We start from the raw sequence: 11996 nt of genomic DNA, 5'->3' as shown, positions 1-11996 counted from the left end.
GCAGGGGCACTTTTGCCATTAATTAGGTGACCACATATGTGTGGGCCTGTTTCTGGGCCCTATTCTGTTTCATCTGTCTATCCTTGCACCTTTAAAATAAGTCTTGATATTTGATCATGTAAGTCCTGAGGAAGAGGGTTTTTGTTGGTTTGTTTGTTTTGTTTTCAATCAGAGATATTTGAGCAAGGATCCAGTTGAGAGTGAGGAGTTGAATAAAAAAGAGAGAGAAGTCAGGCGTGGTGGCTCATGCTTTTAATCCCAGCTACCTGGGAGGCTGAGGTGGGAGGATGCTTGAGCCCAGGAGTTCAAGTCAAGCCTTAACCAGGGGGGTTGAGCAAGATCCTGTCTCAATATTAAAAAGAGAACGAGGTCATGTGGTGGCTTATGCCTGTAATCCCAGCACTTTTGGGATGTCGAGGCAGGCAGATCACTTGTGGTCGGGAGTTTGAGACCAGCCTGCCCACATGATGAAACCTCATTTCTACTAAAAATACAAAAATTAGCAGGGCATGGTGGCGGGCACCTATAATCCCAGCTACTCGGGAGGCCGAGGCAGGAAAATCACTTGAGCTAGGAGGCAGAGGTTGCAGTGAGCCAAGATCGCACCACTGCATTCCAGCCTAGGCAACAGAGTAAGATTCTGTCTAAAAAAAAAAAAAAAAGAGAGAGAGAGAGGGAGAAGATAATCTACATTTTAAGGTTTCTTAGAAGACAGTAGGAGCTGGGATCCAGGTGTTTGGGGAAGGATTGGCCCTAGGTACTCATCCGCTAATTCATTCAACATTAATGTGTCAGAACATTTATGTGCCAGACACAAGTATACAGCAGTTCTGGGATAGATGAGGTCCTTGTTCTCATGGAGCTCCCTTTCTAGTATTGAGAGAAAGGTAATAAACAAGTAAACAGATAACTCAGGCAGCAGTAAATGCCATGAAGAACAGAAACAGGATATTGTGATAGAGAGTAATGGAAGAATGTCCTAATTGGGAGTTAAGATCTGAAGATGGAGCCAGACTTTAAGAGCAGAGTGAAGAGCATCCCAGACATAGGGAACACACAATGCAAAGGCCCTTGGAGTGGTGAGAGCTTGTAGTGCTTGTGGGAAAAACAAAAGACCAGTGTAGGGCCAGGCACGGTGGCTCACGCCTGTAATCCCAGCACTTTGGGAGGCTGAGGTGAGCAGATCACCTGAGGTTAGGAGTTCGAGACCAACCTGACCAACATGAAGAAACCCCGTCTCTACTAAAAGTACAAAATTAGCCGGACATGGTGGGGCATCTCTGTAATCCCAGCTACTCAGGAGGCTGAGGCAGGAGAATCACTCAGACCTGGGAGGCGGAGGTTGCGGTGAGCTGAGATTGCACCATTACACTCCAGCCTGGGCACAAGAGTGAAACTCCATCTCAAAAACAAAACAAAACAAACAAAAAAACAACAAACAACAACAACAAAAAAACCAGTGTAGGGGAACACAGTAGAAAAGGGGGTGAGGAGCAGGGTAACTAAATGATATCAGAGAGGTAGAGAACAGACTTGCCCAGGGAGGATATCCTTTAGGTTTGGGCTGAATGTGAATTTTTACATGCACGTGAGTTGGGTAGATTACTTGTGGGTGGTGGGACTGTGGGTATGTGCTGGAGGATTCATTTTGTCTCCTTCTTTTTGAAGCTGCTCTCATACCTGCCCTTTCTCCCTGCAGCCTCCTGAATGATGCCAGCCCAGTATGCTCTAACCTCCAGCCTGGCTCTCCTGGTGCTACTGGGCACAGCCAGAGCAGGCCCCTTCTCTTCACGGTCCAATGTGACACTGCCAGCCCCCCGGCCCCCTCCCCAGCCAGGGGGCCGCACGGTGGGGGCAGGAGGGGGAAGGCCCTCTTCTCAGCTTTATGAGCACACAGTGGAAGGAGGGGAGAAGCAGGTGGTATTCACCCACCGCATTAACCTGCCCCCTTCCACTGGCTGTGGTTGTCCCCCAGGCACTGAGCCCCCAGTCCCTGCTTCAGAGGTGCAGGCCCTGAGGGTCCGGCTAGAGATCCTGGAGGAGTTGGTGAAGGGGCTCAAGGAACAGTGCACTGGGGGATGTTGTCCTACTGCTGCCCAGGCTGGCACAGGTGAGCAGGTCATCACAGAAGAGGGTGGAGAGGTGTGTTAGGGTGGGGTGGGCATTGCTAGTCCATAAAGGTCCGTATGAATTAGAAGAAGGCACTCCTGCCTCACCCTTAGGGGTGTGGATGCAGCCCAGAACACAACTTGGAGAGCAGAGCTGGACTACATGTCAACTAAAGCATATGCGAGGGCCCTGAGAGGCTGCATACATTACACATATTAGCAACTGGAAGCAGACATGGCCTCATGAGATGAGGCTGGCCTGGCTAGGGGACCTGCACATAGGAGCACTGTATAGGTTCAGCCTCTCTCCCAGGAGACAGACTGAGACCTGCCTCTCCCTCATACTCCAGGTCAGACAGATGTGCGGACCCTCTGCAGTCTCCATGGTGTGTTTGATCTGAGCCGCTGCACCTGTTCCTGTGAGCCAGGCTGGGGTGGGCCCACCTGCTCAGACCCCACAGATGCTGAGATTCCTCCCTCCTCCCCACCCTCAGCCTCGGGGTCCTGCCCAGATGACTGCAATGATCAGGGTCGCTGTGTCCGCGGTCGTTGCGTATGCTTTCCCGGCTACACTGGCCCCAGCTGTGGCTGGCCATCCTGTCCCGGGGACTGCCAAGGCCGTGGGCGCTGCGTGCAGGGCGTGTGTGTGTGCCGGGCAGGTTTCTCAGGCCCCGACTGCAGCCAGCGCTCCTGCCCTCGGGGTTGCAGCCAGAGGGGACGATGTGAGGATGGGCGCTGCGTGTGTGATCCAGGCTACACTGGTGAGGACTGTGGCATGAGGAGCTGCCCTCGCGGTTGCAGTCAGAGGGGGCGCTGTGAGAATGGGCGCTGCGTGTGCAACCCTGGCTACACTGGCGAGGACTGTGGGGTGAGGAGCTGCCCTCGGGGCTGCAGCCAGAGGGGACGCTGCGAGGACGGGCGCTGCGTGTGTGACCCCGGCTACACTGGCGAGGACTGTGGTACGCGGAGCTGCCCCTGGGACTGTGGTGAGGGCGGGCGCTGCGTGGACGGCCGCTGCGTGTGCTGGCCCGGGTACACAGGCGAGGACTGCAGCACTCGGACATGTCCGAGGGACTGCCGGGGCCGCGGGCGCTGCGAGGACGGCGAATGCATTTGCGACACGGGCTACAGCGGGGACGATTGCGGCGTGCGCAGCTGCCCTGGCGACTGCAACCAAAGGGGCCGCTGTGAGGACGGCCGCTGCGTGTGCTGGCCAGGGTACACGGGACTCGACTGCGGCTCGCGCGCCTGCCCACGCGACTGTAGAGGTCGCGGGCGCTGCGAGAACGGCGTGTGTGTTTGCAACGCGGGCTACAGCGGCGAGGACTGCGGTGTGCGCAGCTGTCCTGGAGACTGTCGTGGCCGGGGCCGCTGTGAGAGTGGCCGCTGCGTGTGTTGGCCAGGCTACACAGGCCGGGACTGTGGCACGCGCGCCTGTCCTGGCGACTGTCGCGGGCGCGGGCGCTGCGTGGATGGCCGCTGCGTGTGTAACCCGGGCTTCACCGGTGAGGACTGTGGGAGCCGTCGCTGTCCCGGGGACTGCCGTGGGCACGGCAGTTGCGAGGATGGCGTGTGCGTGTGTGACGCAGGCTACTCAGGGGAAGACTGCAGCACGCGCAGCTGCCCCGGGGGCTGCCGAGGCCGCGGCCAGTGCATAGATGGGCGCTGTGTGTGCGAGGACGGCTACTCTGGTGAGGATTGCAGTGTGAGGCGGTGCCCGAATGACTGCAGCCAGCACGGCGTGTGCCAGGACGGTGTGTGCATCTGTTGGGAAGCCTACGTGGGTGAGGACTGCAGCATCCGCACCTGCCCCTCCAACTGCCATGGGCGGGGCCGCTGTGAGGAGGGGCGCTGCCTGTGCGACCCAGGCTACACTGGCCCCACCTGTGCCACCCGCATGTGCCCAGCTGACTGCCGGGGACGTGGGCGCTGTGTGCAGGGAGTGTGCATGTGCCACGTGGGCTATGGCGGTGAGGACTGCGGGCAGGAAGAGCCTCCAGCCAGCGCCTGCCCTGGAGGCTGCGGGCCCCGGGAACTGTGCCAGGCAGGCCAGTGTGTGTGTGTAGAGGGCTTCCGAGGCCCTGACTGTGCCATCCAGACATGCCCAGGGGACTGCCGTGGCCGAGGAGAGTGTCACGATGGCAGCTGTGTCTGCAAAGATGGGTATGCTGGCGAAGACTGCGGGGAAGGTGAGCCTTCCCCAGTGTGCTCTGGGACTGTGATTCTGTGAACAGAAGCCATGGGGAAGATCTGAGCCTGAGGAAGAGTGGAGGGAGGGCATGTTATTCTGAGGAGCCAGTGTCCACCAGGGGCAGCAGAACCACAGGGGCAGGGCTCACCAGTGGGCAGGACTGGCCTTCAGATCTCTTGAGGAGCAGGTTGGGGCCCATTTAGTTGGATTTAGGGAGATTCTGTGCTCCTGATGAAGAGAAGGTGAAGGCGGCCAAGCCCCATTCAGCCCTCTGTCAGCTATTCTCCACTAGCAGAGAGGAGTGAGAGTTGGGATGGGCCTCTTGGATGTCCCTGAGTAAAAGGGGCTGTGGGTGGGGGTGGTTGCCTTGTGCTAACCAGCTTTTCCTACCCCATTCTCTTGGGCAGAGGTGCCAGCCATTGAGGGCATGAGGATGCATCTCTTGGAGGAGACAACAGTTCGGACAGAGTGGACCCCGGCTCCTGGCCCTGTGGATGCCTATGAAATTCAATTCATCCCCACGGTGAGAAAGATGCCAAGCTCCAGGAGGGGACTGAGTGAGCAGGATGGGCGGGGTGGGCGGGGCGGCGGGCAGGGCTCACCTCCTGGAGGAAGTTCCAGGTAATCATTGGTTGAGTCCAGATGGCTGGGTTCCTGAAGCTGCTGTAAAGGCTTTCTCAGCCTGCTTGACACTGGGCACTGAGGCCTCTGCAGCATCTCCAGCAAGCATTGGTTCCACACAGTTGGAACACTTGGTAACAGAGAGCTCAATACTTCCTGAGGCTGCCCAGTCCATTGTTGGTCATCACTGTTAGTTGTTGTCGTTGTTGCGGAATCCGTCTGCCCCCATTCTAGCACCTGTCCGTTGGCCCTAGCTGGGTAGTCATCAGCAGCTGGAATGTTTTTTGCTTTCCCTGTGTCCTACACCACAGGCCTTCAGGTATTTGCAGACACCAGCCTGGTGTCTCCATTCCTCAGGCAAAACCTCCCAGTTTCTTCACTCCTCTTCCCTAAGTCTTTGTTCTCTGAATATTTTACCTTCCTGTGACTCTTGCTTTTTTCATGTGCCCCCAAAATGTGGGGGCAGAGAGGGGCCCACTGGCTTACTCTGGATTTACGGACACTTTTCTCAGAGTTGGCATATATTAACTTGTAGTCACACAAGCGGGTAGCTGTTTTGGTCATATTTGGTTTTTAAAGTAACTTTTAATTATAAAAGTAATACAGGCCCAGTGCAGAAAACTTAGAAAAAACTTAGAAAAAACTTAGAAAAAGCAGGGAAAAAAGATGGAAGGAAAGAAGACAACATTCAACTATATACACTTCTTTTTTTTCACCTAAATATAGGCCTTTGCATTTGGCCCTGTTCAATGTTATCTTTTTTGGTTTGGGCCAAGCTGTCTAGGCTGTTGCAACAATTTTGAGTCTGTGAACTTCATCTCCCACCTCCTTGTCATCAGCACATGCAAACCAGTTTTTTCTCTGTCTCCCTCCAACTTGCTCTTTTTTTTTTTTTTTTCTTGAGACAGAGTCTCGCTCTGTGGCCCAGGCTCGAGTGCAGTGGTGCCATCTCAGCTCACTGCAACCTCTGCATCCCAGGCTTAGGTCATGCTCTTACCTCAGCCTCCCAAGTAGCTGGGACTACACGTGTGCACCACCTTAGCTTACTAATGTTTGTATTTTTAGTAGAGACAGGGTTTCTCCATGTTGCATGCCCAGGCTGGTCCTGAACTCCTGGGCTCAAGTGATCTGCCCGCCTCAGCCTCCCAAAGTGCTGGGATTACAGGCATGAGCCACCACGCCCAGCCATCCAACTTGCTCTTAAAACATTAGAGGGAATACCCTAAGGACAAAGCCTTGTAGTCACTCATTTGGGACCTCTCTTTATGCAGATTGGGCTTTTAAGATATGGTCATTCCCCTAGCTCCAAATCTTCTGACATTTCTACCATCCAACTCATGTTTTCCTGCATCATCCCACAAATGCCATGGGGTGTGGGCCATGTCACCCTCATCTTCATCAGCTTAGCCAGGACTCTGTAAAAATAAACAACTCCCCGGGCCTAAGGCCTCAGAAGGCACTAGGACAGAAGGGGACAGCTCAGAGGAACTGTCATCCTCACTCCACTTTGCTTTGTCTTGTCATTATGCTCCTCAGGCCAGCCCCCTACCATGTTCTGCCTGTCCTCACTCTCCAGCCAAAGCGGAAGCAGAAATCTCAACTTTGTGGCGCAACCAAGATAGCTTGAATTTTTTCTTCTGTTTAAACATCTTTTTTTGTTGTTGTTATTATAAAAATACTTTAATCACGAGACAAGAATTTGGCAACTAGAGAAAAGAAAAACAATTCCTGGCTGCTCCTCACTAAAACAAGCACTGCTAACATTTTCAAGTGTTTCTCCCACTCTCTTCTTCTCTGTGTATATTATTTACATAGCTCTAAGCTTGAAAGGGTGGGACTTTGAAAAGGAAGTTTCCTAAGAAACTTCAGGGAAAGAAGAATTAAAATAAACACTTGAGATAAGAGGAGCTTTTAGGGCAGCAGTTGTCTCCTGCTCTGAGTAAATAAACACAAACCCATCCTTGATGTTGTCAAGGGTGCCGCTTTCCAGTCGAAGCCCTAGGCTTTCTCCCTCACTCAGAGCCAGGGTGGCGGTGCCAAGTTGGCCTGTGCCAGGCTCGGCCATGTTCTTAGTTCATCCATTCTGCTCTCGGTATGGGCGTCTGTCACATTCTGGGTCTTCTCTGAGCCTGGGTGTGGAAGGCACTCCTGTAAAATTGGTCCCCAGACACTCCTCTTGGGCCTGGGCTACCGGCCCTCAGACCATGCTTTCTGCTCTCTGTAGCTGGCCCCTGGTATCGTACCTTCTGCCTTGGCAAGTGCCGTCTGTCTATTTCTTTTCTTTTCTTTTCTTTTTTTGAGATGGAGTTTCGCTCTTATTGCTCAGGCTGGAGTGCTGTGGAGCAATCTCGGCTCACTGCAGCCTCCGCTTCCCAGGTTCAAACGATTCTCCTGCCTCAGCCTCCTGAGTAGCTGGGATTACAGACACCTGCCACAACGCCCAGCTACCCTCTGTCCATTTCTGTGGGCATAGAGTATATTCAGTAGTTGTCTGTCCTCTGGCTGCTGCTGTCATCCTAGAAGCCTATCTCTACCTCTTCCCTTCCCTCTTCCCAGAAGTACTTCTCTCTCAAAGCCCAAACTCTGCTATTCCAGATCAAGGGACACACCTAGTTATTGAAATTATTTTTCAGAATGCAGGAGGAGGAGGTTTCTCCTCTCCCTGCATATGTGGCATTGTTACTGTGACTCAGTGGTTCTCAAAGTGGGTTCCCTGGACCTGCAGCATCAGCATCACCTGGGAGTATGTTAGGCAGGCAGATTGTCAGACTCCCCTCCCCAGATCTACTGAGTCAAAAAGTCTGGGCACAGAGCCCAGTAACCTGTATTGCAACAAGCCCTCCAGGTGATTCTGATGCCCCTCCAGCCTGAGGCCCACTAAGTGAAGGAATGTTGCTATTTCGCAAAGTGCTAGCCCCACTATGAATGTGAGAGAAAGCATGGGGAAACCGAGGGAGATGAGTTCCTGAATGAGAGAAAGGTTCAGATATTCCTTGTCTGGGTGTGTCCTGCAGCCTGGAAACCAAGGCTAGGCTGAGTGTTCACTGGGACTCAAAACCTTGCAGCCTCAGAGAAGTTTTTGCTTGGGTCTAGTCTAAAAACAGCGATGAGGGTGAGATAAGCTCCAAGGACCAGCCAAGGTAGAGTTCTTCATCTGCAGCCATGAGGTTAATATTGGGATAAGGTCTAAGACGTCCCAAGAACAAAATCAGTGAAGCAGGCCAGGTGCAGTGGCTCATGCCTGTAATCCCAGCACTTTGGGAGGCTAAGGTGGGTGGATCACCTGAGGTCAAGAGTTTGAGAACAGCCTGACCAACACAATGAAACCCCATCTCTACTAAAAATACAAAATTAGCCGGGCATGGTGGTACATGCCTGTAATCCAGCTACTTGGGAGGCTGAGGCAAGAGAACCCCTTGAATCTGGGAGGCAGAGGTTGCAGTGAGCTGAGCTCGCGCCATTGCACTCCAGTCTGGGCAACAAGAGCGAAACTCCATCTCAAAAAAAAAAAAAAAAAAAAAAAATCAGTGAGGCATCCAAGCTTCACCAAGGGGCAGAGCCAGCTGCCAGCATCTGTTTGATGCTGCTTCAGGGCCAGGTGTGGTGACTCATGCCTATAATCCCAGCACTTTGGGAGGCCAAGGTGGGTGGATGACCTGAGGTCGGGAGTTCGAGACCAGCCTGACCAACATGGAGAAACCCCATCTCTACTAAAAATACAAAATTAGCTAGATGTGGTGGTGCATGCCTGTAATCCCACTACTCAGGAGGCTGAGGCAAGAGAATCGCTTGAACCCGGGAGGCAGAACTTGCAATGAGCTGAGATCACACCATTGCACTGCAGCCTGGGCAACAGGTGTGAAACTCCCTGTCAAAAAAAAAAAAGAAAAAAGAAAAGAAAAAAGAAAGCCTGCTTCAGACCAGCAAGATGGTGCTAGGAGATGTGGGAGACATGGGTTAGGTTGATGGGCTTTTAGGGGACTGTTCCCAGATGGATCTCAGGAGGAACCAAGAAGTATCTAAAGGAGATATATATATATGTTGCTCTTGTGAGAGAAGAACTCTGGGGATAGGCTTGCCTCACTGAAAGAACCAGATATCATCAGGGAGCATCCAAGGTGTGTGTGTGTTGCAGCGGCAGGGATGGGGTGGGTGTGGATAAAGAGAAAGAGACACACACACACAGAGAAAATGAACAAATAAATTCTGGGAACGGTTAGGATTTCATGGGTCTTGAGTTGAGGCCAACCCAAGGCTTCCTAGCTGGGGTATTCTAGGGCAGGATGAATAGGAGAGGGCTGGAGGTCCTGTGTGCCCAGGAAACCTTTTCAGCCCAGAAAACTGACAAAGCTTTACTTCATCCTCAACCCAGAAATCTCTACGTGGCCTTCTCATCTGGTTTTATACTTTGGTATTTACTATGTTGATTTGCCCACAGCTCTCTTGGTTTAGGAGAGTACCTTTTGAAATTTCCAATCCTACTTGGCTGAATGGAGGTGTCCCCATCACGGCCAACATAGCTAGGCAGAACACAGCGTCCTTAGCGGCTGTCCTAGCTGGACAGCACGGCAAAATGTGGGGCTGTTAGAATGCTCACAGATGTCCAGTTCCTCCTGTTTCCCAGCGGTGGGCACTCCAGGAGACCCTGCCTGGAGCAGGGTCCAGTAGATTTCCTTTGGGGCCACCACACATAATCATAATTCCTTAAATGTACCCTTGTAGGAGTGTTGTTTTCTCACGAGCATTTCCTAAGCATAGAGATTGTTTTAGTATTTCATATAGTCAAGATGTGGCCATACGTTTAGCTACTAGAGTCTGAGCTACCTGAGGACAGGGACCATTTATTTTATTTTTGTGTCTCCAATGCCCAGCATGATGCCAGGTACAAAATCAACAATCAGGAAACATATTTGTGGAACTTTGAGCGGGTGGGTCTTGTTTTGAGGAGCCTACAACCCAGGTGAAGAGACAAGAAAAGTCCCTCAAGGGAAAGGTGGTGATGTGAGTCCCACTCCTATTACATAGCCATAAGCAGGCGTCTGCCGGCAGGTTCAGAGGGTGAGGCAGCCCCCTTAAGGAGAAAGTGCAGCTTGAAGGGCATCCTTGATCGACTTCATTTGTTCTGACAGGACTGAGCTTAGGAGAAGCCTCTCATGCCCAGGTAGTCAGAGTTGCCAGGGCAAAGCTGGAGGGAGAGTCCTAGTGCATGTTGGGTGGAATTCTGGCAGATGAACACGTGGTGCCCATGAGCGGGGACTCTGGCAGATGAGCAGGGGGTGCCCACGAGAGGGGTCTCTGGGATCACACTGCCAGGGCCTAAATCCTTGCCGTTTTCTTGGTGTTGGTGACCTTGGCAAGATACTTGTCCTTCTGTGTCTCAGTTTCCTTATCTGTAAAATGGGACTAATAGGACCTGTTTTATAGGGTTGTTGGGAGAATTAAGTGAGTTCATGTATGTACATCACCTAGAACAGTGGCTCACAAGGAGTTAGCGCACTCGGCATGTTTGCTCCCCAGTTTGTACAGGGTCAAGTTCCACACAGTCCCATGTTGACACTGAGAACTGGAGAAAGAAGAGATAAGGGGGATTGAGCAGCAGAGGCGAGAGTGCCAGCCCCTAAGCCACCTGGTGCTGTCTCTCACAGACAGAGGGGGCGAGCCCCCCATTCACAGCACGGGTTCCAAGCTCTGCCTCAGCCTATGACCAAAGAGGACTGGCCCCTGGACAGGAGTACCAGGTCACTGTCCGAGCCCTTCGAGGGACCAGCTGGGGCCCTCCTGCCTCCAAGACCATCACCACCAGTGAGCGCTGGGGCTGTGGGGAGGGGTGTCCTGAGTGGAGATCTTGACTGGAGAGGGAATCTGCCCCCCGGGAGGGCAGAGGGAAGGGACTGGATGGGGGCTAGGCTCTTGGAAGGAAAGATGATGACTGAAGAACCAGACACCCGCCTGAACCCTCCTTCTCTTTAACCTGGCTAGTGATCGATGGGCCCCAGGACCTCCGAGTGGTGGCTGTGACGCCGACAACACTGGAGCTTGGCTGGCTGCGTCCCCAGGCCGAGGTAGACCGATTTGTGGTGTCCTACGTCAGTGCCGGCAACCAGAGGGTGCGGCTGGAAGTGCCCCCTGAGGCAGACGGGACGCTGCTGACTGACCTGATGCCAGGCGTGGAATATGTGGTGACTGTCACAGCGGAACGGGGCCGGGCAGTCAGCTACCCAGCTTCCGTCAGGGCCAACACAGGTATGGCTGGCCAGAGATTAGGGAAGGGACCTGGTTTCCCAGCCTTGGATCCTTCTCCTCAGGAGCCCAGGCTCAGGGCTCACAGGCTCCTCTGAATGCATCTGGCAGGTGTGTGGCAGTCTCCAGGCACCTGCTGGGGGCCTTGCTCTGTCCTGAGGCCACTGGAGAGACAGAGCCCTCAGATGCCTGGAGTCCTGTAAGAAGGTTGCAGGTTAGCCTGTGAAAGGAACCGCCCCAGGGAGAGAAGTGAATAGGAGATGCTGCCTGATCCAGTCAGTTAAGGGAGGTTCTTACTTAAATTTAGTTACAGGGACAGGCCTTTTGCTGATAGATCTTGTGGGACTGGAATTAGGCAGATTAGAGATCATTAGTCCTGTTGACTTTAGGATTGGAATTGCTGGGAGGTGGGTCTCACAGCAGTGATTTTCCACTAAACCTCGAGGTTTCTTAACAGATACCTGGATATTTTTCTTTTCCTGTGACAGGGGGACACCCACCTCGCTGTAGCTCACGTTCTCTTCCCGGACTCCCCTTTCTCTCCTTCAGCTACAGGGCCCCACCCACGGGCTTCTCTCTTCTTTCTAGGGCACCAACAGTAGTGGGCTTGGAGGGGAATGGGGGGGGCTCCGGGACACTGACCGATTTCCCTCCGTTCTCTTTCCAGGTGGGGCTGGGGCACAGGGAAGAGGCCTCTGGCTCTGGTGGGAGGGATGGAGGGAGGGGCTGCCGGGGAGGAGTGCCGGAGGGAGCTGCCACTGACCTGTTCTCCTCCCCTTTTTCGCCCCTGGCAGCACCAGGCCACTACAGTTACCCGGAGGTGCGCCCCCCAGCCC

At 53.5% G+C, this 11996-nt stretch overlaps 1 protein-coding gene across 1 annotated transcript in view; it reads left to right on the top strand.

The window, feature by feature from the left end:
* TNXB (tenascin XB) overlaps positions 1–11996 on the top strand; it is a 62814-nt gene that overhangs the window by 10042 nt on the left and 40776 nt on the right. The window contains exons 2-6 of the mRNA XM_011969443.1: positions 1700–2110; positions 2459–4297; positions 4707–4822; positions 10566–10722; positions 10900–11163. Coding sequence (XP_011824833.1) covers positions 1708–2110; positions 2459–4297; positions 4707–4822; positions 10566–10722; positions 10900–11163 — 2779 coding nt within the window. The 5' untranslated portion in view covers positions 1700–1707. The remainder of the gene's footprint in view (positions 1–1699; positions 2111–2458; positions 4298–4706; positions 4823–10565; positions 10723–10899; positions 11164–11996) is intronic.

Source organism: Mandrillus leucophaeus, unplaced genomic scaffold (assembly GCF_000951045.1).
Source record: "Mandrillus leucophaeus isolate KB7577 unplaced genomic scaffold, Mleu.le_1.0 Scaffold890, whole genome shotgun sequence".
NCBI lineage: Eukaryota > Metazoa > Chordata > Mammalia > Primates > Cercopithecidae > Mandrillus > Mandrillus leucophaeus.
This window is presented reverse-complemented; position numbering and strand designations above follow the sequence as displayed.